This window comes from Lissotriton vulgaris, chromosome 12 (genome assembly GCF_964263255.1).
Source record: "Lissotriton vulgaris chromosome 12, aLisVul1.2, whole genome shotgun sequence".
NCBI classification, from domain to species: Eukaryota; Metazoa; Chordata; class Amphibia; order Caudata; family Salamandridae; genus Lissotriton; species Lissotriton vulgaris.
This window is the reverse complement of record NC_141700.1, coordinates 260934941-260962454: the sequence shown is the minus strand read 5'-3', so window position 1 is coordinate 260962454 and position 27514 is coordinate 260934941. Positions and strand designations below refer to the sequence as shown.

Here is a 27514-nt window from a genome sequence, read left to right as displayed (position 1 = left end):
TACACCCAAATCACACTATGACTCGCAAGGGGGATAATATAAACAGTACAACATTGTCCATTGCCAGAGAAGTCGATAAAGGCGTATCTCCCCAGCCCACAGTAGACACAGAGCATGCTTTTGCGTGGTTAGATGACTTAAACACCCTGTGTAAAACTAAACATGTTTTAGTGGAATGACCGCTTCCTGCCGAAAGCTTCTGTGTATTACCTGATACTGTTAACCCCCTGCAAACCCTCCCATCATCCAAAAAAGCCAACATTGAAAACCCCCAAAGGATTGCATCTCCCCAGTTCTCATCTGCTAAAAGGAAACGTAGTGGGGTTAATCACATTGGGAACCAATCAAAATTCCAAAAATTGTGCTTAAGCCCCACAATTCCAGTCAGTAATTCTTCCACGACTCCTGAGGCTGCCGAGAAATTAGTCGTTCTAGCATCCCCTACACAGCTGGATCTATTATCCCTTATTGAACAACTGGTCAGCTCTATTATATCCCCACTAATAGAAAAAATAAACACACTAGGGGACAGGCTGACTGGAATGGAGGAAGCCATGAAGTCGAACTTGCTAGCCAATAAATGCTTTATAACACCTAATTGTTCCCACCCACCTTCTACTCCCAATGACCCCAAGCCAATTACGCAAGACAAAAGGGCTCCAACCCAATCAATAGTCCCTAACGCACCAGCCCCAATAGCCCGCAAAACTCCTTTTAAACCCGTTTTGCCGCAGCTTACTGCTCCTAGAGCACAGTATAATAAAGTTACTCCTATCCAACTCCCACCGGAGGCAGCTCCTTTTGTATGTGTCCTCGCGGGAGTACCATCACTTACACCTGGGAAAACCGAGAGACAACATGATCTGCTGAACAAGGTTAAATTTTGGCTAACAAAAAACAGACCCCTGCCACCTAACCTCGAGGGTACAATACTGAGTGTCAGAAGGGTGGGTTGGCTGGGTTCCCTCCCAAAAGATATCGATGGTGACCTAGTACTCGTTAGATTTAGGCAGAGACACATTGTCCCATACCTGCGTACCTGTGCACCCCAATTGGGAAACGGCCCAATTTCCGTCTGGGATTTGCATGATTTTTACCCTAGAATGCCGTGCATCCCCACATCTAGTCTAAAGGTAGGCTGCAACATGTTAATGGGCAGAGGACTCTATGTATCGAGCGGCCGTAACTTTCCCACCTATACCCGACAGGAATCATTGTTTTATAGTCCTAAGTATTGGAACCCCTATTAATCATTGTATGATTTAAGCTTAACCTGTGAAAAGTACGCTATAATTAAGATATTTATCCCCACAGGTCGGGCAAAACTTGCAGATATTAAGTGTTATTGTATGTATGTTTTTATCTATAACTGATTTTAACTGTACACTTTTATGATTTTAAACCAAAATCGAATAAAGCTATACTGACTGACTGGCTACTGGACAAAACAAACACTTAACATAAAACACACTCTCTAAGTCGTGAAGATCAGTACAGATCCGTTATAAGCTGTAAACTCTAAGTAAACAAAGTACAGAGGTCAAAATACATACTAGAATAATTAGGAGTCAGTGCCCCATGAGCCAATCTGGAGGAAGGGTACATGAAACTTCCATCTGTTGGTAAAGGAAAAATGGGAGGTATGCCATGGTTTAGTATAGGGTCATGGCAAACGTTCTATAAAATAGGCATTGGGCTCCCTAAACACGGCTATGCCGTACTTACTAATACTCGAGCAGTCCTCGCGTCCTCCCTCATCCGCGGCTTCCGTGGTGTGAGAGGAAGGGGAGGAGGATGTGGTTATATACTCGATTCAATTGGATTATTGGTTACACTTGTGCCTGGGGGGCGGCTGATAGGTCTGAATACTAGAGCGCTGCATGCTCGTAAAAGACGGCAAAAGGCAGAGGCCATCTTGGGAAAGCAATGTCTGAATGAAGTAGGCTCTAAAGTGCGGGCGCCATCCTAGAAAAACCACGGTGGTTCATGGCTGGTTGCCAAGTCATTATTGTAGTTGGGTTTGGTTCTATATTAAACAAGGCAATAGAGCTATGGTAGGCGCGTCCTATCACAAAGATAATGAATCTTGTAGGTGGGGGCCAACTTGGGAAAGCAATGTCTGAATGAAGTAGGCTCTAAAGTGCGGGCGCCATCTTGGAAAAACCTCAGTGGTTTTTGGCTGGTTGCCACGTCGCTTTTGTAGTTGAGTTTGGTTCTATATTCAACAAGGCAATAGGCGCTATGGTCAGCGTGTCCTAACACACAGATAATGAATCTTGTAGGTGGTGGAAAAGATTGAGAGCACTGACTCCGCCACCCATCCACTATAATCGTTCCTACACTGCACTTATGCCTGTCTGCATGCGACTTCATTCGCTCAACACACGGGGTGTAATTGATCAGTGTTTGTATGAGCCCGCTATGAAGTTTGAGTCAACCATCGATGCAATTCATTATCTTTGGGATAGGACGCACCGCCCGCAGCGCCCATTAGCATGTTTAATAAAGAACCACACCCTACAATAAAAGTTTGCACTTGATTTTCGCTCAACATACGGAGTACCATTGATTGTTGTATATGTGACTCTATGATGAAGTTTTCCACCACCTACAAGATTCATTATCTGTGTGTTAGGACACGCCGACCATAGCGACCATAAGAACACTGGAGGCTTTTGCTTTCTCTAACCCAGCTGTCTTAAGACAGCTGGGTTAGAGAGGTTTAAAGTGTGCATGTGTGGCTGACTGTCGCAAGACTTCCGGTCAAAGAGACATGCGCACTTTAAACAAGTGCAAAAGGCAGCCCACCCTCCTCCCTGGTGCTGCTGCCATTCAGCAGCGGCCCCACTCCGTCCTGACTTTCGTTCGGGATGGGATGACGAAAAATAAAAATGGCAATTAATTAACTTAATTACCATTTTTTTTCAATATCTGTGGGTATTTCAGTGGGCCGATGTCCCTCCACTATAACGGAGGAGCCGCTCTTGAAATTGTGACTTATTCTGACTAGATGTCATCACTGGTATGGTGGCGTTCTGGCGTCAGCTCACCACCACACCTGCAATCACACTCAAATTGACTTTTTTTTCATGTTTTCTTTAAATGAAGCAGGTCTCCATTCAAGAATGTTTTTAAACGTTTGTTTATGGCTTGGCAATGGTCCCTTTGACCACCGCCCACTCTCAAACAAACTTTTTTTTACATTCTCCAAGGGAAGAGGTCCTAAGGGCTTCTGCTTTGCGAATGGTTCACCACCTCTTTTGAGGCGTTAGTAAAATATCACAGTTTGCAACCGAAATTGGTGTCACAAAATATTGCTACACAGCATTGTGAAACATTATTTGCAAGGGACGCTCTAAACACGTCCCTTCCGAACTGTATTGCGTTATGCATTTCTAAACCCATTTTGTGATTCAGTAATCTATTACAAAATAACAAAATTAGTTTAATTCATTCAAATAGTCATTTAGCGGTCGCAAACACTAATTTAGTGAATTGACTATCCTCCTCCGCTCCGTCTCTTACGGAACCAGCCGGTCAGGTCAGACTGAAAGGGGAGGACTCCCAGCATGGGTAGCAAAATCACCAACCAAAATGGTTGTTGTTATTTACAACCCACAGACAATAGCTATTATATCACATGCAAGCCATATTATAACCAGGGATGTTGGGTCATCGAAATGGCAAAGGTAGAGGAGATAAGGTTTATGCACCACTCAACCACCAATAGCATCGCAGGGTCCCAACCTTAGTGCACCAGATGCAATATATCAATGTGCAACCTGCAGGGTGCTCCCACCAATGTCATAAGACAGCTGTAGGATCTCCTGTGAGAGCAATCTCGAAGGCCTTGTGCCTGTTGAGGTTTGTTGGATTGAACAGATGCGACTGAGCAGCATCATGGACCTTTATGAACGGGACTGGTAGAAACTACCAACAGGAACTTTCTGTTGCAGTTCCCATTGTACACTTGCTAGTAACTTAATTTCCCCATTCAACTGTTTCCTTGACAGGTCCGAAAGAGCAGTCAAATCAGAACACGGAAAAAAGACCGCTCTCAGTGATCTGGATGAACTAAGATGAGATCTCGACGAAGAGTGCTACTGCAGTCCTTCTGTGGGACTTCGCCATATCTTTCCATTTAAGTGGCCATTACATTCTGGTCGGTCGTCTCCCAGCAGCTGGCTTAAGGAGAGGGCCTTCTCCTGGTTCCCATTATTTCCTATTGGGAGAACACAGATCCCAAATGATGCTTCTCCCACTCTTTCTATCATCTAACCATGAGGATGCTTGTGCTGTTCCCTAGGTCTCCACCTTATTAGCTGTATATAGTCTTGATGCTGGGCCTCGGGGAAACTTATCAGATATGTTGGTTTCATGGCCATTTCATATGCAGAGGATACACAGACTGGATCAGATATCAGACTCCATTAGTGATGTGTCTGCAATTATAATTATGCTGAGAAAAATTCAACAATCGATGTTTCCAATATTCTCAAGCTGACTGGCAACCCTCTGCCTGGAACCATAATCGTTGGCCCTTGTCTATAGTAGTCTCCCAGAGCCCTCTGACAAAGTGGATGCCAGGGTTTCATTCGAGTTTACAGTCTAAATCTGACCAAACAGATTAACACAGTTAAATAGTCGTTTATCTTTAATGGGTGAAAATCTTACCCTTCGATCCATCTAAGATACATTAAATGTTGGTAGGCACCTGTTTAAATTGTGATCTAGATTACTGTAACTTGCTATATTTAGACTGCCAGCAACGATCACAAGAGATTGCTGAGAATGCAGAACATTACAATAAGATTGGTAAAGTACTTGCATTTGAGACAATGTCTAAAATGCTGAGTGGTCTGTCTTCGTGTTTAGAGAATTCTGTTCAAGGTAATCTGTATGGTTCATAAAGTGATTTGTGGGTCTGGCCAAACATCCTCCAGAACATTTCAAGTAGGTATACTCCTTCCAGGGTTCTACAGACTCTCCATTCTGGAGTTCAATAAAACCAGATCAGGTGGACACACTATAAGAGTTATTTGTCAAATATTACGGAATTGTTATCTTTAGATATCAAACAGGCAGAAAATCATAGCACTTTTAGGAAAATGTGAATGACCTCCCTGATGTGCTAAATCTGTAGCCAGTTCCCATTGGCAAACACTCAGCAATCTTTAGTGCCAAGAAGCCAATCTGTAACAGCGCACTTAATAAATTGTTTTCAGCTTCTCTTCACTAACTGTGTTGAGGATAAAGAGGAGCTTGAAAATAATATCTTGTTTCTAGTCTGTTTAGTTTTTCCAGCTCTCTGTTTGAATTAATATTATTTGCGCTCCTTATTGACCACCAAATTATTTAACTATATATGCTATCATCTCCAATGGCGAGCCTCGCGCCATCTAAAAGGGCACACACAAGTAAATGCATCCTTAAGGTACATTTTCATCTTCTTTACGTATATATTTTCTTTCTCTGTAATTGTATGTCCGACCTGTATATGTTTTCATACATCCATATTCCCAAAACATTTTAGGACTAAAGTCCTATCTTCAGGGGAGATGCACTTAAACTCTAGATTGTAAGACATGTAGAAGAGCCTCTAACATTTAAGAAAATAACCTTACTGTGTAACTTAACGTATCACAAATGCAGTGCCGACATGTGATCTACTCCACACATCTATTAACTGCTCAAACTTACTTCAGTAAATAAGTCAGTATGGCACCACTCTTCCTAAATCCATTATGCATTTCATAGTCGCATAAACGTACATCACTTGGCTATAAAATTAAGTAGAATGATTAACCAAAATCAAATCTTAAATCTGGACTTCATTATTTCCCTAATATTCATTCTAATCTAATCTAAAATGAATAAAAGACTTCTTAAATCATCTCATTACTGTATTGCCCACCTCTTCCTTTTATGTCTGTTGCAGTTCTCTAAGGTTTATGACTCCATCCAACTTGGACACACTAGTTAATGTGATTATAAAAGACAAGATATGACACCCTTCATTGTAATCCTTATGGAGCTTAAGACAGACTTCGGAAACCGAATCAAAAATGTTTGGATTTGCTTTTGCTTATACCCCAAAAACCTTCCAGTTAATAGAAAATCGAGAATCATCCATCTAATAGTTATGTTACCAAGGGCTTTCCTTTATGTCCTTTGCAGTTCTAAACTAGACTCGACTCTCCTAAGACAAACATGGTTATGTATTTGCTTTCGTAGTAAATAATCTAAATAATATCCAAACGAGAATGATCTCTAGCCATAATCTATAATTCAATCCACCATAGTTCTCTTTCCAAGAGTCTTTTCATCTTGTCTCCTCTTTTCGATTTTGATAACACTTCACATCATTTGACATGTATCATATCTCATCTCATTAAAGTGTCTGGCTACACTTGATTTCATATTCTTTGTTCTAATGATTGGGTTATGTCCCGGCACAGAATTAGTCATGCTTTCCGTACTGGATGATCTGAGATTTAGAGCTGATAAAAAAATGCCATGTGCCCTGGCCTATGACCTTTCCGCGGCATTTGACACGGTCAATCACTCCCAACTATTGTCGCGGATTACGGAACTGGGAATCCAGGGCTCAGCGCTAGCCTGGCTCACCTCCTTTCTTAAAGACCGTTCCCAGAGAGTACAAATAGCTGATCTGGTGTCTGATCCAGCTACTCTCTAATGTGGTGTGCCGCAGGGCTCAGCACTCTCGCCCCTTCTTTTTAACGCCTATTTACATCCTCTAATCTCCGCACTAAACCAGCTGGAGGGTCGGATTTATAATTACGCCGACGACACCCAAATTATTGTCCAGATTGACGGTTCACCATCAGCTCATCTAAAGATGCAAAACATTCTAAAATTTACTGTCAACTGGATGGCAGCAAACTCCCTAAAGATAAATCCCGATAAAACAGAGGTACTGGCGGTCACCACTGCCCTCAACCCTAGGAACGATCTCTTCTGGCCTAAGGAACTTGGGCCTTTTCCAGAATCAGTCATGGCCGTAAAAAGTCTGGGCATCAAGATTGATGCCAAGCTATCTATGGCACAACAGGTGTCAACAGTCGTAGGAACCTGTGTTGGACTGTTGAGACAACTGCGAAAACTGTCCCCGCTCCTCACCTTTGCCACTCTTAGACGGGCAGTATCAGCCTTGATCCTGTCGCGCCTGGACTATGGCAACTCTCTGTACTCTAGCATCTCACAACAACTACTGGCCAGACTACAGGTTGTCTTGAATGACACAGCCAGATTGATCTTTAAAAAACCAAGACGGGCACATGCCACGCCTCTACTGCGCGATCTACACTGGCTTCCGGTCAGACAGAGATTCAAGTTTAAGGGGCTCTGCATCACTCATAAAACCCTGTATGGTCAAGACCCAAGGTACATCAAGGACCGCCTAACCAACTATGTCCCCAGGAGGGCGCTTCGGTCAGCAGAAGCCAACCTACTGGTATGTCCTCGCTTCAACTTGTCCTCTATGGGCTGGAGAGCGTTCTCGACTTCTATCCCACAATCGTGGAATAGCCTTCCGGCAAGCCTTCACAAGGAAGCTAATCTTCCTTTCAGGAAGAAGCTGAAGAAGCTGCTCTTCTCAGAGGCTTGGGGCAATATTTAAGCAGCCACCCGCCTACCCCTCCTGGCTTAGGTGTACCGTCCATACAGCGCTTAGAGACCTCTGGGTGATAATGCGCTCTATAAATTTAACTACAATTACAATTACAATCTTTACTAGCTCGATCCTGGAAGTCTGTTCCATGGATATTTTTCCACTTGGACATTTAAGTAAATATATAACATTGGATGTTGTTTCCCTAGATTGCATAAGATTATTTTTTTATTGGCCGTGGTGGGATGTAGTTTATGGTCTCCTTTAACTACATTTTTGTATTTAGAACACTGCAAACGTTCCTTCATCTATTCTCACTTTTCAGCTCTTCCAGATCGTTCTGTTTTTCAAACCTATATCTGTCAGATGCCTGTCATTTTACTTCCTTTTATTCTTAAAAATCCAATCTGAGGAACATTGGAAGACAACTTCCCCATTTTTGGTGGGTGGAGGTTTGGAAGATAAAGGTAGCAAGTAGAATACCCACAGGCCTCTGAGTGCAAGCCCTGGCAACATCTTCCTGCAGTCTGCCCTGCTGGGGTTGAGGCCTGACTTTCACAGTGCAGCAGATCTTATAGGAACATTAATAGCAATCTTAATGTGATGGTAACATTCAACCCGGGGGCTGTACACATGTCTTTAGAAGGCAAAGGAAACCCATAAGTTCTGTTGGCTGCAGCGGGTGCATAAACCCTCCAGCTGTCTTATGACATTGGTGGGAGCGCCCTGCAGGTTACACATTGATATATTGCATCAGGTGCATTAAGGTTAGGACCCTGCGATGCTATTGGTGGTTGAGTGGTGCATAAACCTTATCTCCTCTACCTTTGCCATTTTGATGACCCAACATCCCTGGTTATAATATGGCTTGCATGTGACATAATAGCTATTGTCTGTGGGTTGTAAATAACAACAACCATTTTGGTTGGTGATTTTGCTACCCATGCTGGGAGTCCTCCCCTTTCAGTCTGACTATGGGACTGCCCTGACCGGCTGGTTCCATAAGAGACGGAGCGGAGGAGTATAGTCAATTCACTAAATCAGTGTTTGCGACCGCTAAATGACTATTTGAATGTATTAAACTAATTTTGTTATTCGGTAATAGATCACTGAATCACAAAATGGGTTTCGAAATGCATAATGTAATACAGTTGGGAAGGGACATGTTTAGGACACTGATAGACCAGTCTGTGCTCAGAGAATTGAAACCAAAATACTCTGAACTGACTGTTTATACTCACCTCCTAAAAAGCAAAGCTTGATGCAGGGTTTAATGCTTGATAGATAATTGAGGCCCTTTACCACCAGTGTGGGTGGAGGTACGTGTTCACATCCAACACTCATTAGAACTACTCCAACAGATATCAACCTTTTTAGGACAGAAGTCCTCGTACTTGGAACCACCCCATCAGCATGGAACGACACCCGGTGGCCCACCGCACTTGGCAGCCCTCTGAAGCCCACAGACCACACTAGAAACCTTGACATCATACTCGACTCCTCCCTCTCCATGTACAAACAAGTTAACTCTGTCCCATCCAGCTGCTTCAACATCCTCTGCATCCTCAAAAAGACCTTCAAATGGATCCCCTCCGAGTCAAGGAAGATAGCCCCCAACGCACCCATAACCTGCAGATTGGACTATGAAAATGCCCTCAATGCCGGCATCAACAAGTCTCTACTCCGCTAGCCCCAGACGATACAGAACACCGCAGCCAGACTCGTCCTCTGCATTCCCTGACATGAGCTCATCAGCCAACACCTATGGAACCTCCACTGGCTCCCCGTTGAGAAGAGAGTCACTTTCAAGAGACTCACCCACACCTACAAATGCCTCCACAACACAGGGCCCCAATACCTCAACGAGAAAATCGCCTTCCACGTACCCAAAATAAACTCCCGCCCAACCAACCTTGCCCTCGTCAAAACCACGCGCATCTGCAGAGCCAGATCAGGGGGAAAAGCCTTCTCCTACATCGCAGTCAAGACTTGGAACGAACTCCCTATCGACATCAGGTGCGCCCCCTCCCTGGACACCTTCAGGAAGACCCTCAAGACCATGTTCTTTGACTGAACGGAACTGCTGTCACCCCCCCACCCCACACCTTGAGACCCTCACGGGTGAGTAGTGTGCCTAAAACCCCCTGAATGATTGATTTATTGATTGATAGTGCCGTGCCCCTCTAGCGAAAATAATTTCATTGGGGACCCTCAGAGCGACAACCTTATTTCTCACAATTTTTCTATACCATGGAAAATACTACAAGCAAATTAACAAATCTTGGTTTGGCTTCGAGGTACACCCTCTAAAAAAATACTACAAACTGTTTTGCGTTATTGCTTTTTAATTTATCAGTTCAAATATATGCAGGCAAACCAAAACTGTAAGAGAGATGATAAGAATTTTCCAAAAGCAATGTGGTGTTTTTATATACATAGCATGACATAGGGTTATTGAAGTACTGCCTTGTGCATTCCTTCTTTTGGTGCATGGCTCGCCACTTAGAGCTCCGTGTCTCTTGAAAAGATTCAAAGATCAGTAGCTCTTATCACATTAGAGCACAAGAAACACCACCACTGAAGCAAACTATCACCTAGAGCCATGAGAATACCAGAGTTATGCTAGGGGTAAAGCTGAGATGCCTTCCGTCTTTGTCTCACAGATCATAGGATGAAGCTGGCCTTTGGTCTCATTTGAACCTGTGCAAATGTCACACAACATTCTTAAATAAACTGTCATTACAGCAATACAGTGCAACATATAACAAGCACAGATTTGATTCAGGAGCTTATGTGTGGGCTTAGATAATATTAACTTAGTATGGAAATTAAGTGCACTCTTTGAAGTCATCCTGTTTTCATATTGAGCTTATCTGCTGCCAGACTTTTTTTCCAAATGCTACTAGTCTTGGTAGTTAAGGGAACTAAGGCCAGGGAGATAAAGTGTTTTCACCAAGATTACACAATTTACCCAAGTGGAGAGGATGGAGTTTTTAATACAGTCTCCGGGAACAGACATAGAACCAAATTGGGAAATGTAGAATTGAAAACTGCTTGCTAGCATTTGATTCAGATACTGTAGTCAATATTGGCACTAACAGGTCATTGCATGCTTTCCGTACTTGGGCATCACGCTAGTATATATTGCGTGAAGGATAACTGCACTGTTTGAAGCCCTAGCCTGTAAGATGAATGGGCCAGATACATTAAGAACTGAATCCCACCAAAAAGTGGTAGCAAATTGCGTACTGACTTTTTGCAAATTGATTCCGATTTTGGCAACCAACCTATGTAGTACTATGTCATTTTGCAAAATCATTATTTGGAGTGCGTCGCAATCGACGTTCCTCATTACTATTCATGAGGTAGGTTGCAAATTATGGCCTACTCCAACTGGATGCCATCATAGGGTTGGTGGCTTCTGAGGTCAGCTAGCAACCATGCCTGCAGTCGCATTCAAGTAGAGTTTTTTTTAATGCAGCCTGTTTTCCTTAACCCCTTGAATGCTCATGACGAGCTGAGCTCGTCATGAGCCACGGCGCTCCGGTGCTCATGACGAGCTCAGCTCGTCATGAGCCGTGGAACGCTCGCATGCGGGGATAATTCCCCTGCTGTGCTGAGCGTTCCACGGGAACGGGTGTGGCCATGACGAGCTGAGCTCGTCATGAGCACAGGAGCGCCGTGCCTCATGACGAGCTCAGCTCGTCATGAGCATGTGAGCGCTGTGCGCGCCCCCCTCCCCCCCAGCACAGCGGGGGAATATCCCCCGCAGCGAAAGGGTTAAAGGAAACAGGTTTCCATTTAGGAATTTGTTTTTTAAACGTTTGTTTAAGGCCTGGGAGTTATCCCTTTGATCACTTCCCACTCCCAAACAAGCTTTTTTTTCTACATTCACAAAGGAGAAGGGATCCCAAGGCTGCTTCCTTTGAAGCGTTGCTACAATATCATGGTTTGCAACCAAAATTGCAGTCGTAAACCATTGATACACAGCATTGTGAACACTATTTGGAAGGGACGCTAGTCTAAACACATCCCTTCCTAACTGTAATGCGTTATGCATTTCTAAACCCATTTTTTGATTCAATAATCAATTGCCAAAACGCCAAATGGGTTTAGTACATTCAAATAGTCATTTAGCTGTCACAACACCGATTTGATAAATTGCAGGGTTTGCAACCGCTAAATGGCTTTGCATATCTAGCCCAGTAACTTTAGGGTAATCAAAACCATCGTTTTTTCTAACATTCACCCTGTCATCCTCAGCACTGAGCAGACTGTCACCATACCATACACCCCCATTCCGACCATGCATCATGAGCAGGTAGGGTCTACCTGATATCAGTGATGAACCCCGACAGACTGCCATATTGAGCACTATATCTTGATAGGCCCCTTGGCAGGCTGGCACGATGGTCAACATCTGAATGTTAGCACTTGTCAATATTTTAAAGGAATATTAAAACATAATTGGCTGTATTCTGAAATGTTTAACCAACACTCGCTTCTCTTTAGAAAACACCCTGATACATAATCGCATCAATTCTGATAGCGTTTTATCTTCAGGCACAACATTTTGATAAACTTTCAACTGGCACAAGAAATGTGAAGGGTATTAGTTGTGGAAGTTTCTTTAGAACGGGTATTTTTTATGTTGACATTTTGTTATCAAAGAGGCCTTACTTTTCTTGTGGCTCAATATATTTGCCTGCTGTGGATCCTCTAATTTGTACTGGGCACAAAATGTTCTGTAGGCACATGTACAATTTTCCTGCCGCCTGCAAATAATTTTCTCGGGTACTGCGGCAAAGACTGAAATACTAGAATATTCATTTAGTTCTGTTGTGTAGTACCTAAGTGTACCTAGCATGTATGTAGGTGTATAGCCAAGAATCCCCTTAGGATAGACCCAACCCCATTACCATGTGTGGGAGAGCAAAGGACCCTGTCTTGGTCTCTAGATGGACACCCCGCATGACATTTTAACACATAAAAGAAAATCTACCCACGTGGGTATCGAATTTCATTATGTGTCACACTACAGGAATTGGAAACCTGGGCACTAGAAATCAGTCAATTTGTTACAAATATTAGCCAAGTATACGCTTTCGAATGCTGTCAAATTTACGGCAAGAGAACAAAAATCATATCCTACTGGAAGTTCAGCCTTAATATTACATCATGTCTTTGATAACAATATTTCCCCAACATTAGTTCTATCATGGGGCTCAGCACTAGAGAACCGAAATTAATTTTAAGCAAATGGCATCTCAGGGAGAGACCTGGCGCAGATGTCAAACAGGGGATCATGCCTACAGTTCTTTCAAACTTCAGCCATTTTCTAGGATTTATTACCTGTGGCCAAATTTAAGTCATCAAGACTAGGGGATTGAGTCACAAAAGCATGTGCGTAAGGTTGGTAGTACTAAGGACTACTCTGACAACCAGCCTTCATGAATCAGTCCCGAAACGCCCAACTACCTATTAATATAAGTACGAAGAGGGCACAGTTCTCATTATTTGTACTAATCGCATCAATATATTCTCTGAATATTCCCATTTTAGATGTTTTGAGGCCAATTCACCAAGACTTGTAAGAGTATGTAAAGAATACTATAGGATTACTTAACGTTCTCTAAAATGCCTTTGTGACTTGGCTCTAGATGTTAAAAATACAGAATCTTGTTAGAATACCACAATATGTGTAGCGGTCAAGTTGTAGGTGCTACTTCATGCTTTGCAAATAGCACATGAAATGATGTTGCAATATGTTCAGTCCAAGAGCAGTTGTTATTAAAAAGTTCAAAGAAACATGCACCTTTCATGGATAACAGGCCACTTTGACATGGGTCTGCTCAGAAGGGAGAACCCTCTTACTGGAAGCAAGACAAGGTATAGGTACACTTGATAGGGCAAGGGCATGAGGGCAACTAGTTGATGTGCTAAGGCAATATGGCCGAGAAAGGGAGGGGGTAAGCCCCTCGCGAGTCTCCTCACCAGAACAAAGCGCCGGCTCTGACATCGTAAATATCAATAGTGCCTCCAAACACCCCCACCAGTGTAGACAACCAAGCAATAGAGGACAACCAAGGAGGTGCCCCACTACATAAACATACACCATTTACACTAAACCTAAGAAACGGTTGGGAGGTGGGGGAGTGGGAGTTGTAATAGTTATACGTTTTGGGATTGCCGAACCAGACACGTATGAGTACAGTCATTAACACTAGGCACTGCTTTGCTGATGTGTGAGCGCGGTAATGGAAAAAACAAAACAATACAATCTAGTTACAAATAAAAACAGGCCACTTTGATACAAATTAGCAAAAAATATTACAGCGTGCAATTTTGAGTCAAGTTCTAGGACTATAGCTACAATTCGAAGCCAATCCATGAATCATTGTGCTATTTGGGAGGGCAGAGAAGCAGTTCAAACTTCTGCCTTCCTATTGACTGAAACTAAATTAAGAATCATAGGACCAAGGACATAAACAACCAAGTGGACTAATCTATTGTTGAAGATTGTTAACTGGGATTAGGGCATAGCAGAGAAGCATGTTTGCTGTCAAGGGAACAAACTGATAATCAATATTGCCCTCAAGATGATCTAATATCAGTCGCCAAATACCTTGCTCTCAATATTTAACAGGAACATCAACCAAACTGATACAGGATCAGATCAATCTCCATTTAAAAAAATCTATGTTCTAAAAGTCCAACATTTGGCCACTTGGAGTCATAAATTGAAGCCTTGCCCACCGGGACAGCAATAGCTCTACCACAGCACTTAGTATCTCATCCGGGCCTAGAGCTCTCCAATTTGTACAAGAATCTATGACTTGAACAATATTAGACTCAATCAGACTAAAAGCTGATCTTTAACAAATTGACCGGAAGAGGCCATTGCCACAGAATATGATTTATATAGAGGTGAAAGATACAGAATCCGCTTCTCTTTTGCTACGTGAAAATTGTGAGATCATTAGACCATGGAATGGTCAGCAGAAAACAAGTGCCAGATTCTTCCATATTCCTAATTACAAAGTGCATCCTCCTTGGTGGGTCAGGACTGTATGATCACCTGTTTCCTTTTCTGGTAATTAATCTCTTATAGGCTGCATTCAGTCTTTTAGAAAAATTAGCAGATCAGCCTTATTGTTAAATCACAGATATTGTCTTCAAGTGGCACCTCCTCCTTTTAAATTCAGTATCCCTTGCTAGTTCTGAGCCCTGGGAAACCAAATGAGACACAAAATAAATCTGCAGCTTGGATGTATTGATCTAAGCAAGCCAATAGGCTAAGAAACCTCAGACCCACTTCCACTGTGACCTAGGAGTGAGGCTGAAACATCAGGATCATAGTCCTGGAATGTCCTGGATTTGTTGTGCCAGAGGAAAGCCCAACACTGCACTGTATCCAAAATGGTTCTAATGAAAGGGAGTCTCTGCAAAGGAATCAGGTGTTACTTTGGAATATTCATTTTGAACCAAACAGACGTAAGAGAACTTGCACGTCCTGCAAAGAAATGGGCAGGTGCTCCCCTGAAAGGTGCTGTGATGTGTAAGGTAGAGGCGTCAAGCAAAAAAGGAATGGAAGGGTTGAAAGATTTGGAGGACCCTTCTGTTGGACATGACCCTTTGCCACCCTTGGGGAAAGTGCTGGATCCAGCCTCTTAAAGGGTGGCTGTGTGCCATTAAGGGCAAGCTAAAGTAGTTTTGAGGTTGATGCCACAGGGTTGGGAGACTCAGATGATCTCTGCCTCTGGTGACCTGCACAGTGTCTGACCGAACCCCGATGGTGACCTGAAAGGACTGGGTTGACTGCTGTGGGGCAGGGATGCCCAAGGAACACACTGGCTTGACTCACTACAAAACGTTCCAAGGCCAAATCTACCTTCTTGCCAATCAGACAAGATCAATCAAAAAGTAAAAAAATCCACCTGGACATCCTCAAAGAAGCCTGTAGATATCACCCAAGCACGTCGGCGGAGCACCACACTGGTGCCAATTGCCCAACCCAAGCAACTTTTTTAAATCCCGGCCACACCTAATGATGTATTTGGCTGCATCAGGACCATCCTGAATTGTTTGAGCCAATGAAGCTCCAAGTCTTTAGAGACTGCTGGCAAGATCTTACTGACCATATCCCTGATGGCGTGAGTGTATCGGCCAGAAGCCATCTGGCATCGAGAGACCTCAAGGCTAAGATGACCGATGAGAACATCTAAATCCCAAATGTCTCATGGTTGAGGGGAGGGGGGTCTTGGGTACTAAAATGGGGTTCCCCTTGCTGATGAAACCATTTCCCACCAGACTGTCAGGGCTCTGAGAATGAGTCAGAAAATCGAAGTGGCCTGGTGCCAGTCTAGGGCTCCCAGCAATCTGTCTGTTCACTGAAGGGCAAGAACAATGCTTCACCCAAATGCAAACCAATGTGTCCGTAAAGGATTCTTTGAATGGTAGCAAAGGCTTAGAAGAAGTGTGCCAGGCTGTAACTCTTATGTTAAGATATTAATCTTTCCCTGCACAGAAGGAAGTTGTAGGTCAAAATCTCAACTCCACATCTACTCACCACAACAAAAGACGCATTTTCTTCTGTTAGAGGTCAAGGGGAAAATCAACCCAGTATCACGGACGTATCCACCACAATGGCCTCCTGCAAGTCAATGTGGAGATTTTCTTCATCATAAGAAGGATGTAAGTCATTCCCATCACCTCCATTGTCATTTCCGAAGGCTGCCTGATTCTGATCAGAGTATGAACCAAAAAGTTGGTGGACCATCTGAGAGCAGCTTCATGGCAGAGGCAGTGCTGTATCTGAATCTGACTGAATGGGGACTAGGTTCCACAAAATGGATTTGGGATGTGATCTCAATTGAGGCAGAGAAGAGTTTGGCTTTGAATCTAACACCAATATTGGTAGAGAGCCCGTCTCCAGGGCCTGCGGTGTCGGGCAGGCATCAAAGTCGAAGCAATCAGCGCAGATTTTGGCATCAGAATGGAAGTCGGTACTAAGCTGGCGCGTAACCTGGAGTCCTAAAGGCCTTAATTTGTTTTAATGTCATAGAGGAGTTGAGGTACATTGAGACCAATTGTGGAATTGGCTCCTCAGTGGATTTGGAGAGAGATTGAGTGACTTGTTTACACTCTCACGACGTCTCTGGTGATCGAGTGAGGCAGAATGGGGATCAGTCCTGCTTGGCTTTCTCGTGTTTCCTCTTTGACTGCAATTTGGGCTTACCCAAAGACTTCAACCGGAATGAGAACCTGTCGTGAGAATGACCTCAGAAAGGGGAGACGTACCCTTGACATTGAAAGGGAGCAGGATTTGCAGAATTTCTTCTGGTGTTTGGCAACATACAGTTTCGCTTCAGGTTCCTGTATTTGCCTATGGATTCATAAAGGCGCATTCGCACAGAACTTCAAGTCCTATCCAGAGCCTAAACACCAAAGGCATACTTTATGCCAGTCTGTCACAGACATTTGTTTTAAACAGTCAGAGCAGGGTATAAACCCTGCAGTTTGAGGAGGGGACATAGTTCCCTGGCACACTGGTAGAAGATTTTTTGAGAAAACAAATCTTGTCAAACCGATGAAGCAAAAGGGGGAGCATAGCTAAGGATCTAGGTTTGAAGTAGTAGAAGAAAGTATCTGACGTCAGTGCTCGAGGGTGGTCTATAGTGCGGTTCCATTCTTCCAGGGTGGAATGGAGTCACTGCAGAGCTTCAAGGTGCCACCTGCCCGTGCCTAGCCTCGAAGCACTGCTGTGAAAGCTTTCCAGACCCAGTCTTGCACTTGGGAATATTTAAAGGTAAGGAATCTGTGGTTAGAAGTATCCATCAGAAAGGAAGAATGTAAAAAAAAAATAACAAAAGTAAAGGCATCACAAGAGAAAAAAGACAACAACAGCAAAGCAAAAGGTAGTTTGTTCCATAGAGAATTTCAAAGAGAGAGACTACAGGAAAATTCTAATGGTTAGAGATAGTCAATAAGAATAGAGACAAGAGCGGAGAGGCAGTATCAGCCATAGAGGCTACCAGTGAAATCAAGCATGGAACAGCAAAGCAGTAGAAGAGTGGGATAAAATAAATACTAGAAGCCAAGAAATAGCAGAGGGGAGAGTTGCAAAGAAACAGCTTTCTTTTATTTCCTCCAGAGTTTAGGTGGGCTGAGGGTTGCCACCCATCGCAAAAGCAGCACAAGACTCGCCACTACCTAATGGCCTTTTCCTTGAGCCTTGTTTTATTGCAGGATGATTTGTATTGGTTGAGAGCTGTTGTAAAGGTTCTATATAGTAATCTCATATCCCTTTCAGTCAGAAGAGGACTGCGTTGTAAAAATACAAATGTTATAGGGATGAAAATATACATAATTTTTGATTTGATTGCATTAATGTAAGGAAGATTTAATGTAGTTTCATTTGAATAAAATTGAAAATCAATGTCAGGAGAATGTGAGTTATTAATAAATCTGGAACACTGCTAGAACAGCAGACAGATATGGATTGTTTCAAAACGGGTAAAAGGAAACGGGGGATAAAACCAGATAGTCGTTTAAAAGTGGTGGTGTAACGAGTAAACGAACAGACAGAAAAAAGAAATCACCTGTCAGCTGAAGATGACCCCTGTCCTTGGCTTGAGACGTTCCCTGCTTTCTTTGCTGTAGCACCAAAAAGAGAAACAGAAGTCACATTAGTGGAAGAAAGGATCTCAGTAGGCTGGTGGAATGGTTGAGCAATAGACCAAAACTGGGCTTCACCACTACAAACTCTGTAGAAACTGGCTGTGAATGTCACCTGGGCCAATGTCCAGACCAGAATCTGAGGACATTCATTAAACTCCAGGATACAGTCAAATGCAAGCTTGGGTAGGGATGTGAATGAACTACCCAAGTGGTAAGAAGTCTTTGAGTCCAATTACCAGAGCTTCTCTAAAGAGGAGCAGCAATGCAAGGCAATCAATGCTAGCTGTGCTACCAGCAATTTGCAGAGTGCAATGTTCTTTGCTTCTATAATCACTGAGTCAGTGCAGCCCCAGAAAGCCAATCACAGCCATAAATGGGAAATGGATAACAGATAGGTGTCATGTATCATCAAAATGTATACAATTTCCGTTGTGGCATGTGGATGCATGGATCTGGAATCTGATGGAGACCTAAATATGCACACAGATTTAGAAAGAACAGATGAAGGGTTGGCTGCTTATTGGAAAGCACTGATGGGCTGTGCATTAGGTAAGATTTCTGAAACTCAAGACTGTAGGCCACAAAATGTCATATGTGTACACGGTGACAGCCAGTCAGGAATCAGTAACATGATAAAAAATACTATTGTCTTCAAGGTTCTGGGTGCACGTGTGTGTGTGAGCTTCCATAGATAAAAGGCCTACAAATTGAAATTTTCTGTTTGAGCTGAGTGGCCAATTGGAGTTTGCTGAAGATGTCCAGTCAAGTGCGGGGAAGAGGTCTGGAAGATGGTTTAGAAGGGTAAGTTGTTTAAGTCCCTCCACTGGAATTTGTGTAATTTTCCCACCCTCGTATGTGGATGGATGGATGTGAGCGTGTCTCCCCTGTGGGTTTTGAAACACTAGCACTGGTGGTTAGGTGTAAGGTGGCTGGGAACAGAACAGCACCAGGATTTAGGATAGAAACACATACAACTCTTGTTAGTACATTTTACCGTTATCAAATACTTTCAACAGGAGGTAATTACAATGTTCCTATACTAAACAATGGGCATGCCCTCAGCCTATCACCAGCCCAGCTCGAATAGTATTCTGAGAACTGCAGCATTTCCTTAAATACAGCAATGCCGGAGAGGGGCTTCTGCAAAGAGCACCTACACAGACTGAGAGTAGGCAAATGGCATTCTTTCCTCACGACTCGCCACAACAAATGATGGGGGACTACCATGCCAATCAGCTGGGATGTCACATTACCATTCGCAATCAGTCGCCATCCAACAGTGGAACTTGATAGCGCAAAACATGCTTTGTGTGTGCCATTACCAGTGACAGAAAGCTGAAAACAAGAGCAAGCCCAATCTATGCTCAGCTCTAAACTGAGTGCAGGCCACTTTCCCATACCCACGCATCTATGGCTGTTAAAATTACAAGATGTGTTGAATTAGAAGAGGGTGAAACCTGTTCGCACAAGTGCCCACGCCGTGTTATATTACATACCCTCTCCCCTCAAGGTATAATTTTCCTCATGAGGATTGTCCATCTCAGTGATGATCTCCATCAAAACATGATGCAGGAACACTTCTGGAGCGGTCAGCTTCTTCCAAAGAAGAGCCACCAGGCATGGTCAGCAGCCTCAGGGAGATGCTCCTGGAGCTGGTTGGAGACGGGTCTTGTCTTGGAAAGCAACTGCTCCAGTTTACGCAACCCTCCACACACGCGGGAAGATGCCGCCACTCGCGCCTGGGCTTTGAGGGGTGATACTACTTCTGGTCTTAGCATAAATAACTCACAGTACTTAGTTCATGGTAGTAATACGTTTAGTTTTTACAGTTTGATTGAGTCTCTCAGGGGTCTTATTTTGCAAGGTGGACAAGTGGTCAGAGAAGCGGTGAGGGTGGAGAGGAACGGGGTAGCAAAGATGCAGAATGGGGAGACTGGAAAAATGAGAGCTAATGGACAGAGGCAAATGTGGATTACAAAACTTGGGGTTGTCTTCAATGAGATCCTAGGCGCCTGTGCCTTGGTCAGCAGATGAAAGTTTGTTAGGGTCACCGTGGAGCATACAGAAATAACCCTTTAATGGCAGTGATCAAATAAGGGTAGAGGTCAAGCGACCAGTTGTCTTTTGCAAGCCCTTTGTTTTGGCCAATTACATATCCCATTGGTAGTGGAGACAGTACAGCGTGCCTCTTTTTCTCCTGCCTGCAATGTTTTTTTAGAACATCCTTCTGGTGACGTTCGTGTTTATGAACTCTTCACGAGCCAGAGATTTTACAGACAAAGTCTGAGGTATTCGAATTTTTGTTTTTTCCAAAAAGCTTTGACAGAGAGTTGCTTTTAGTACTGCTTGGCTTGGAGTGCTTCATTTGTAAAAATATATAGGCCAGGGCCCGAGATATTTCTCAGGAGGCTTAACTGGTTGACACGACCCCTGCCACCAACTATCACACAATACAAATGTGACATTTTGGACTCTTCCTTGTCACCACTTCCTCTAGCTGTAAAGATGTCCTTGACCAGCTGTTGCATTATTTTTTTTAAGTATATTGAATACTTTGTGGATGAGCTCAGCTCAAAAAAGACAGACTGCGCCGCCATGTGATGGACTGTCATGAGTAAGTGGCAGTGTTTTGAAATAAGTGTGGGAGCCAAGCACCAGCAAACAATTGCACAAATTAAGCACCGGTGCAGCGTCACATTAATCCATCAGAAAATGATCAGAAAGTCTGGTAGGGAGGAACCTTTGTTAGCTTTGCAACTTGCATTGATTGGTTCAGAGTAGCAGAGTGGTGTGATCTGTTCAGTGGTTAAACCCACCTCGTCAGTTTGACGATATTACAATGACATGGAGATCAGTTGGATACTAATAGTGCCCAAAATTTTGCAATGCTGGTTTAGTGCATGGATGATCCCATCAGCTACAGTGATAAGTGCGGCCATGACTCCAGGGAACCAGGAATATCCATCCATGGCAACCAATGCCTATGTTTCCAGCTAGGCCATGGCATAAATATCCTCGAATTTCACCTCCTTCTGCAGGAGTTTCTTTCTAAATGCGCAAGACTCGCTGTTAGCGTTCCATAGTTAATTCAGAGTTTCCTCAACGTTTAATTTGTTAAAACTAAAGTCTGTCATGCATGCTCTTAGATGCAAGATGCATGACACGTATGTACGGGTTCAACAGGTTTCTCAAACAGTGAATAAAAGGTGTATCACTCATAATCCATGTTTTCCTAGGTCACGAATTAGTTAATGAAGCTGTGTCTAGGGCCTGCATAAGAGGCAATCCCTGGTGTATGCCCCTCTTACACCTTTACATTCATTGTCGCATTAAAGAGGTCAAGCCTTTTGCTTCAACAAGCTCAATTTGGATCAAGGAAACTCTTTAACATCAAAATGAAGTGGCATGACCAGTGCCAAGGCGTCAGGGGACTTGGAGGTACTCTCTGGAATGTCCCTGCACAGTCTTAATTTCAAAGCTCTGTTGCTCAGAGATACAATTTCCTTCTTGGACTAGGCCACAACTACCACCTCATCTGCGGAAGATGTTAGAGGGGGAAGGTTAGCGGGTGCCTTCTGCAGGAATAGTCACCAAAACAAAAGGAGCTGCGATTGGGGGACACACGAAGGTCTCAAAACCTCACTGTAACCATCGTAGAGTCCAGTGATGGCCAGCAACATATTATAGAGGAACCCTTATTTATGTGATCAATTATTGACACTGGCTAATCATCATCATCAACCAGTTGCTATAGGAGCCGATATGAGAAGTAGCCACCATAGCTTACTGCTCCTGCCAGGTCAGCCCTCTGTTTCGCTTCCGACAGTCCAAGTGCAATCTGAGAACATGTGCACCAGAAGCAGTTAGAACAATCATGGAACAGTGCGAGTGACAACTCTGCAGGATCTTCCAATGTCCCTTCAGCTGATGGTGTGTGCATGGGTCTACATGAAAACATTCATAATATGTCAAAGAAAACACCCTTACCAGCTTAATATGCTTCTAACACTACTTACAACGTTAGCCCAGCATTCCAGGGAGGGACAACAAAAGTAGAATTTGTGAGGTGAGGGGTGTGCTTCATCATCAGACCGAAAGTAGTCATCGGAACATAGAGTGGATGAGATCATATGTCTTGTTCTGTTGGAATCACCTCCTATACCAGGAGGAATTTGTCTCTTTGATGAAAGCTTGGGGTAGTCTCTTACTACCGCCCATCACGGTACTCCTATATAAAGGGAATAATCCCATCTGTTCTAATTTAATTGGTTTCTGAATACTGCATCCTCAAGTGTCTCAATTGGTGATACTGTCTTCTAAAAGTAGTTTTGTTTAGCCATGGAGGTTCAGCTCCAACTAGGAGACAAACTGTGTCCCTGAGCCACTACCATCTCCATATTATGCACACTATCAACCCTGGCCCAAACCCAAATAAATGTCCATGGACAGCAATGGGGTTCCACAGGGACCTCTTTGCCCATTTCTACCACACGCTGGCAAAATGTCCACTTTACATAGCTTCACCATCTGCCTTATATGCTCCCCCCCCCCCCCACCCCCAGATTCCGTATGCAGGCCACATTTCAGTATATTCCAGTGAACAACTTTAAAACACTAATCTTAGTTACACTAATATCTGAATTAACTATATCTAGTCACATCCTTCCTGACTTTCCCTTAGAAAGCCTGACAGGGGGCAGTAATTTACCTTCTTTCTCTTTCTGAAGTTTCAGTCCAAGGTATTTCCATGGAAAAGTAGAAGCAGAAATTTTAAAGGACACAGCAGAAGATTAGAAGAAAGGTCAAGTATCTCTTAGAAGCAAAACAACATATTAAACCTCAGCCTTTTTCAATAAGTTCTGAGATATATTTCAATCAAAAAGTCAAATTAAAGAATATGTGTCAAGCATAACAAAAGGCTCCCTTCGTTCAAAAGATAAATAAGGTAAAAAGATGTTGCATATATAGGAATTTAAAATCAATGGGAGAGTAAATATCAGGAACATTATTACATATGAATCTTATAAATATATACAGTGTCTCAAAACCCTCATCTGTACGACATGCAATATGCTTTGCAACGTTATACTCACTCCTCCCAGGTAAGCCGAACACATAAGAGAATATCTTGCTCTGCCTAGGCGGTAACTACTTTGGTGACATTATCGCCTTACGCCTTTTCAGCCTCTATGGTGTAGCTGCTCTGAATGTACATCATTTCCTGGGAGAAATTATTATTGCCACTCTCGCCTCAGTGACTGACATCTAAGTGTAAACACACTCCCCGGCAAACTTGTAATTTCATACAAAATGGTACAATCTGATCCATGAGCAATTTCCAGTTTTACAGATCTTCAGTCATTGTTATCTGGCAACAAAGCGATTCCTTGTGTAATGGCGCCCTTGTGCAGGACCAAATGGCATTGTTCGAAGGATGAAAGTGCTCTGGTGTACACTAGGATGAAAGCACTACACATAGTCTGGTACTGCTTGAACTACTTCAGGTTTTCCATAACATCTGTCTGTGAATGGTGAGGTAGATCAATGGGGCCGCTTGAAGTCTGATATGGCTAGTGTTCTGAGTAGATGAGGCTCTCTAGAAGAAGGAATCACCTGAGGGAGAGAGGGAAGCCACTGAGGAGGCAGATGTATTTATATACATAATTAACAGTTTACACTCCTCAAGGTATGATGTTTGTGAAGGTCATGGTCTGGGAGCAGCCTTTTAGGATGGGAACATGACTCAGGATTAGCCCCAGAGTATTGCACATAGGCACTAGCCCTATCCTAAGTCACTGCCAGGCATTCTTTTTGGGGGGATGGTCTTTCATACCTCAGAGAAGAAAGTGGTAAGGACTCACTGGCGAAACTAAGTGGGTGTGCGAGCAGTGTTATCACACTAGAACTACCAAACTAGTGGTTAGGCAAAGACATTGGCAATTTCATAACACATCCTTGGTAATTGTGTACTAAGTTTTTAGTGCAAACCAGGTACTGAATCTAGACTAGATTATGGAAGAGGAATCTTTGCAGTGAAAAACTGTTGCAGTTTTCCTACTGAGTGAAAGGGGGGCTGATGGTATCTCTCTTAATAGAACCTCAAACTATGCAATGCACATCCATGGGCGTGCTTCAGTCTTGAGCCGCAGCAAGCACCGGGCGTAGAGTAGTCAGAGAAAATGGTGCAAGGAATAAACCAAGGAACTAATCGGTTGTCATGTTCCCAAATCCTAAACCCAAAGAAGATGTATAGACCGCTAGGGCTTTCTGAGTGTAGCCCCAAATATTATGTATGGTACGAACCTAGGGCAGTTTCAGGTCTAAGCGTAGGCTCACCCCACGCCCCCACACCAAAAGGAATCCCCAAGTTTTCCTCTGTAAGAGTGCATCCTAAACCCACATTGTAGCTCCTCAATTAAGAAGCCAGGTACACTTTTCATGTCTTTGCTCAATGGTGAGAAGACAACTAGTAAGTAAGGCTCAGGAACTGCACAGCTAAAAAATGGTTATATTAATGCTTATTGGAAGGACGCTACATATGGGGCACCACAGGTTATTTGCAATCCCGCTCAAGTAAACCAGATCCTTCCTACATGGACAGAGCATTATGCCCAGACCTTGGCCATCATTACGATCAAAGTGAACAGTGAGTAATAACAGGCTCCTTCCGTTATGTACATACCTGGTCAGTGGTGTCATCCCCACCCTCTCGGTTAGCCCGAGAAAAAGTGGGACTGTCGACAGGTTGAGGAACAACTTTTCCCAGGCCTTGTGCAAGCCATGTTAGCACTCCGCCGGCAGCACTGTCCAAAGAAAGATAGAAGGCTATGGGCAACAGGTAACAATAGGGGTAAACATCTATGTCACTGGTCTATAGAAGAGAATTTCTGCTGATCTGAAATGTTATATTTTGTTAAATATTTGTACCTCGTTTTTACTTATTCGAAAGAACAATAAGGTACTTAACTATGATCACTGACCAAGAAGGCTTCATAGCATTTCTCATGGTCAGGTATTCCCTGTATGGATTAGTTTCAGGAAATTCCATCCATTATATTAATTGATATAACTAATTCTAATCAAGTTCTTATACCCCAACAGTGCCCCTGGAAGTTCCCATAGATCTTTTAATGCAGTGTAGACTGACTGTAGCCTATTCCTACAGACCTTTTTCCTGAATCAGGTTCAGTACTTTGTCCTGCTCCCAAGGTCTTCGACTCAGAAGCTTCAGTAGCAGCTTTAACCATTGCCTCTGCAGCAGACAGAAAAAAGGGAAAGTCCACTTTAATTGATGGTCAACAACGAAATACACAATTTCCAGACACAAAAATGTAGCACTTTACATATGTTGTGGTTAAGGCTTTCTGTGCTGATGTGTGTTCTTGAAACTGAAAGAGTGGAGCCGAGAGTCTTTGTTGGGTAATGGTTGGTAGTAGTTGTACCTAGGTGCTACTGGAATGGAACATGAACAGTCTGATCCAATAATATATTAGAAATTACAGCAATTGATAGTACTCTTAAAAAAATATAAACATTCTATTCCCAAGTAGGTGAATTTAACAACATTAATGCCTTTAAAAGTCTATTTTTCAATGAATCCATACACAGAATTCACAATGATTTGAACACAAAAAACAGAAAATGTATCCTTCCCACATCTAAATATCAAACGCTTAATAATTTCAGAGACAATGATAGTACAGTAATCAGTTCTGATGAAGGGGTAAACATAGTATTTTTCTTGTGTCAATGAACAGTAACATCAACTAAAAATCATACAACTTATGAGTTAATTCTGCAAAGAAATAGAAATTTTAGTTTACATTCTGAAAAGGAATTTGGTTTCAATTTGAATCAACAGCAAAGAACAGCTACTTTTTGTGTCCTTATAAAAACACATAGGTCCATTGGACCACCGGAGGGTAGACCTATTGTGGATGTTATAGGTAGTTTGGTGGTGAGCGTATCAACATGTATTGACAGACTGTTATTACCTTTTATGTCAACTCTGGATTCCTTTGTGAAGGATACCAAGAATGTTTTACAATATCTATCACATATTCCCCATGCAAAATGATATGTGACTGGTGACTCTTGAAATTGTTTAATTGTTATATTTCTATTGGGTATGAGTTGGGCCTTAAATCTGTGAAGTACTTTTTGGATGAGAGATCAGCCAGCCTCCTTGATTATAGGTGAATGCTCTTAGATTTCACTGAATTTTGTCTAATTTACTACAGTTTGTCCGTTTAATTTTGAATTCTTCCAGCAATTACATGCAATTACATGGTACAGCAATGGGCTTACAATTTGCACCATTGTGTGCTAATCGGACTGTGGGAAAAAGAAGCTGTTCGATATCTGAAAATGATAACTATAGAAGAAATATTGTTTTATAGATTTGCTTCATTGATAATGTTTTCTAGTAATTATATGGCCTCCCCCACTTCTGCTAGGAGTTTTACCTGTGACCACTGTAGGCTTGTAATTCTGCTTCTAGCAGAGTGAAAGAATGAGAAAGGACGTGTGAAAAACATCAGAGTGAAAGAGAAGAAACAAGGCTTAGATATTCTTTTACTCTATAGTTCATCTGTTGTGACTGTTCTAAATGATATATCTGTAGTTCTATTCGAAAGTTAAAAGTAAAGATTTTAGAATACTTATATGCTGTGAGAAATTCTGGAATGAGGTACGCAACAGCTACTTACTTTGTCACATATCATAGAGACAGACTGGAAAGCTTTATATTATATATTGAAAAACATCCCAATGATGAGAGAGAGGAGACTTTGTTAAGTGGAGGCCAAATACATTTCTTGTTTGTCAAATACTTTTTCTGCAGATATGCATACATAAAATAAATTAAATGCCTTCCTGTAAACTTAGTAAACTTTTTTGAGGAGCCTTCATATACCTCCACTGTAGAGGCTATATTTTCAAACAGTGTTGCATGCTAGAATGTTGAGGTCTTGGTTATGGCATTTAGTTAATATGATTTGCAAATTGAAATTGTACTGTTTTAGTGTACCAAAACAACAAGGGAAGAGCTACTATAGCCCCTCATAGGAGAATTAGTAATTAATGAAAAAATGTTTGTGAAAGTCAAAAAGTAAGAAATTTATTAGAAGGAATACTGGATGTTCTTTAGCACAATGGTTAGTAAACCTAGTCTAAACATAAAAAACGACAAAATCCGAAGTTGAT

The 27514-nt window shown here is 42.6% G+C and overlaps 1 protein-coding gene across 1 annotated transcript in view; it reads right to left on the bottom strand.

Annotated features, from left to right (window-relative positions):
* CNGB1 (cyclic nucleotide gated channel subunit beta 1) overlaps positions 1 to 27514 on the bottom strand; it is a 1326699-nt gene that overhangs the window by 1185226 nt on the left and 113959 nt on the right. The window contains exons 4-6 of the mRNA XM_086945539.1: positions 25478 to 25562; positions 24993 to 25113; positions 18232 to 18446 (exon numbers count right to left, since the gene is read on the bottom strand). Of these exons, the coding sequence (XP_086801665.1) occupies positions 18232 to 18446; positions 24993 to 25113; positions 25478 to 25562 (421 nt within the window). The remainder of the gene's footprint in view (positions 1 to 18231; positions 18447 to 24992; positions 25114 to 25477; positions 25563 to 27514) is intronic.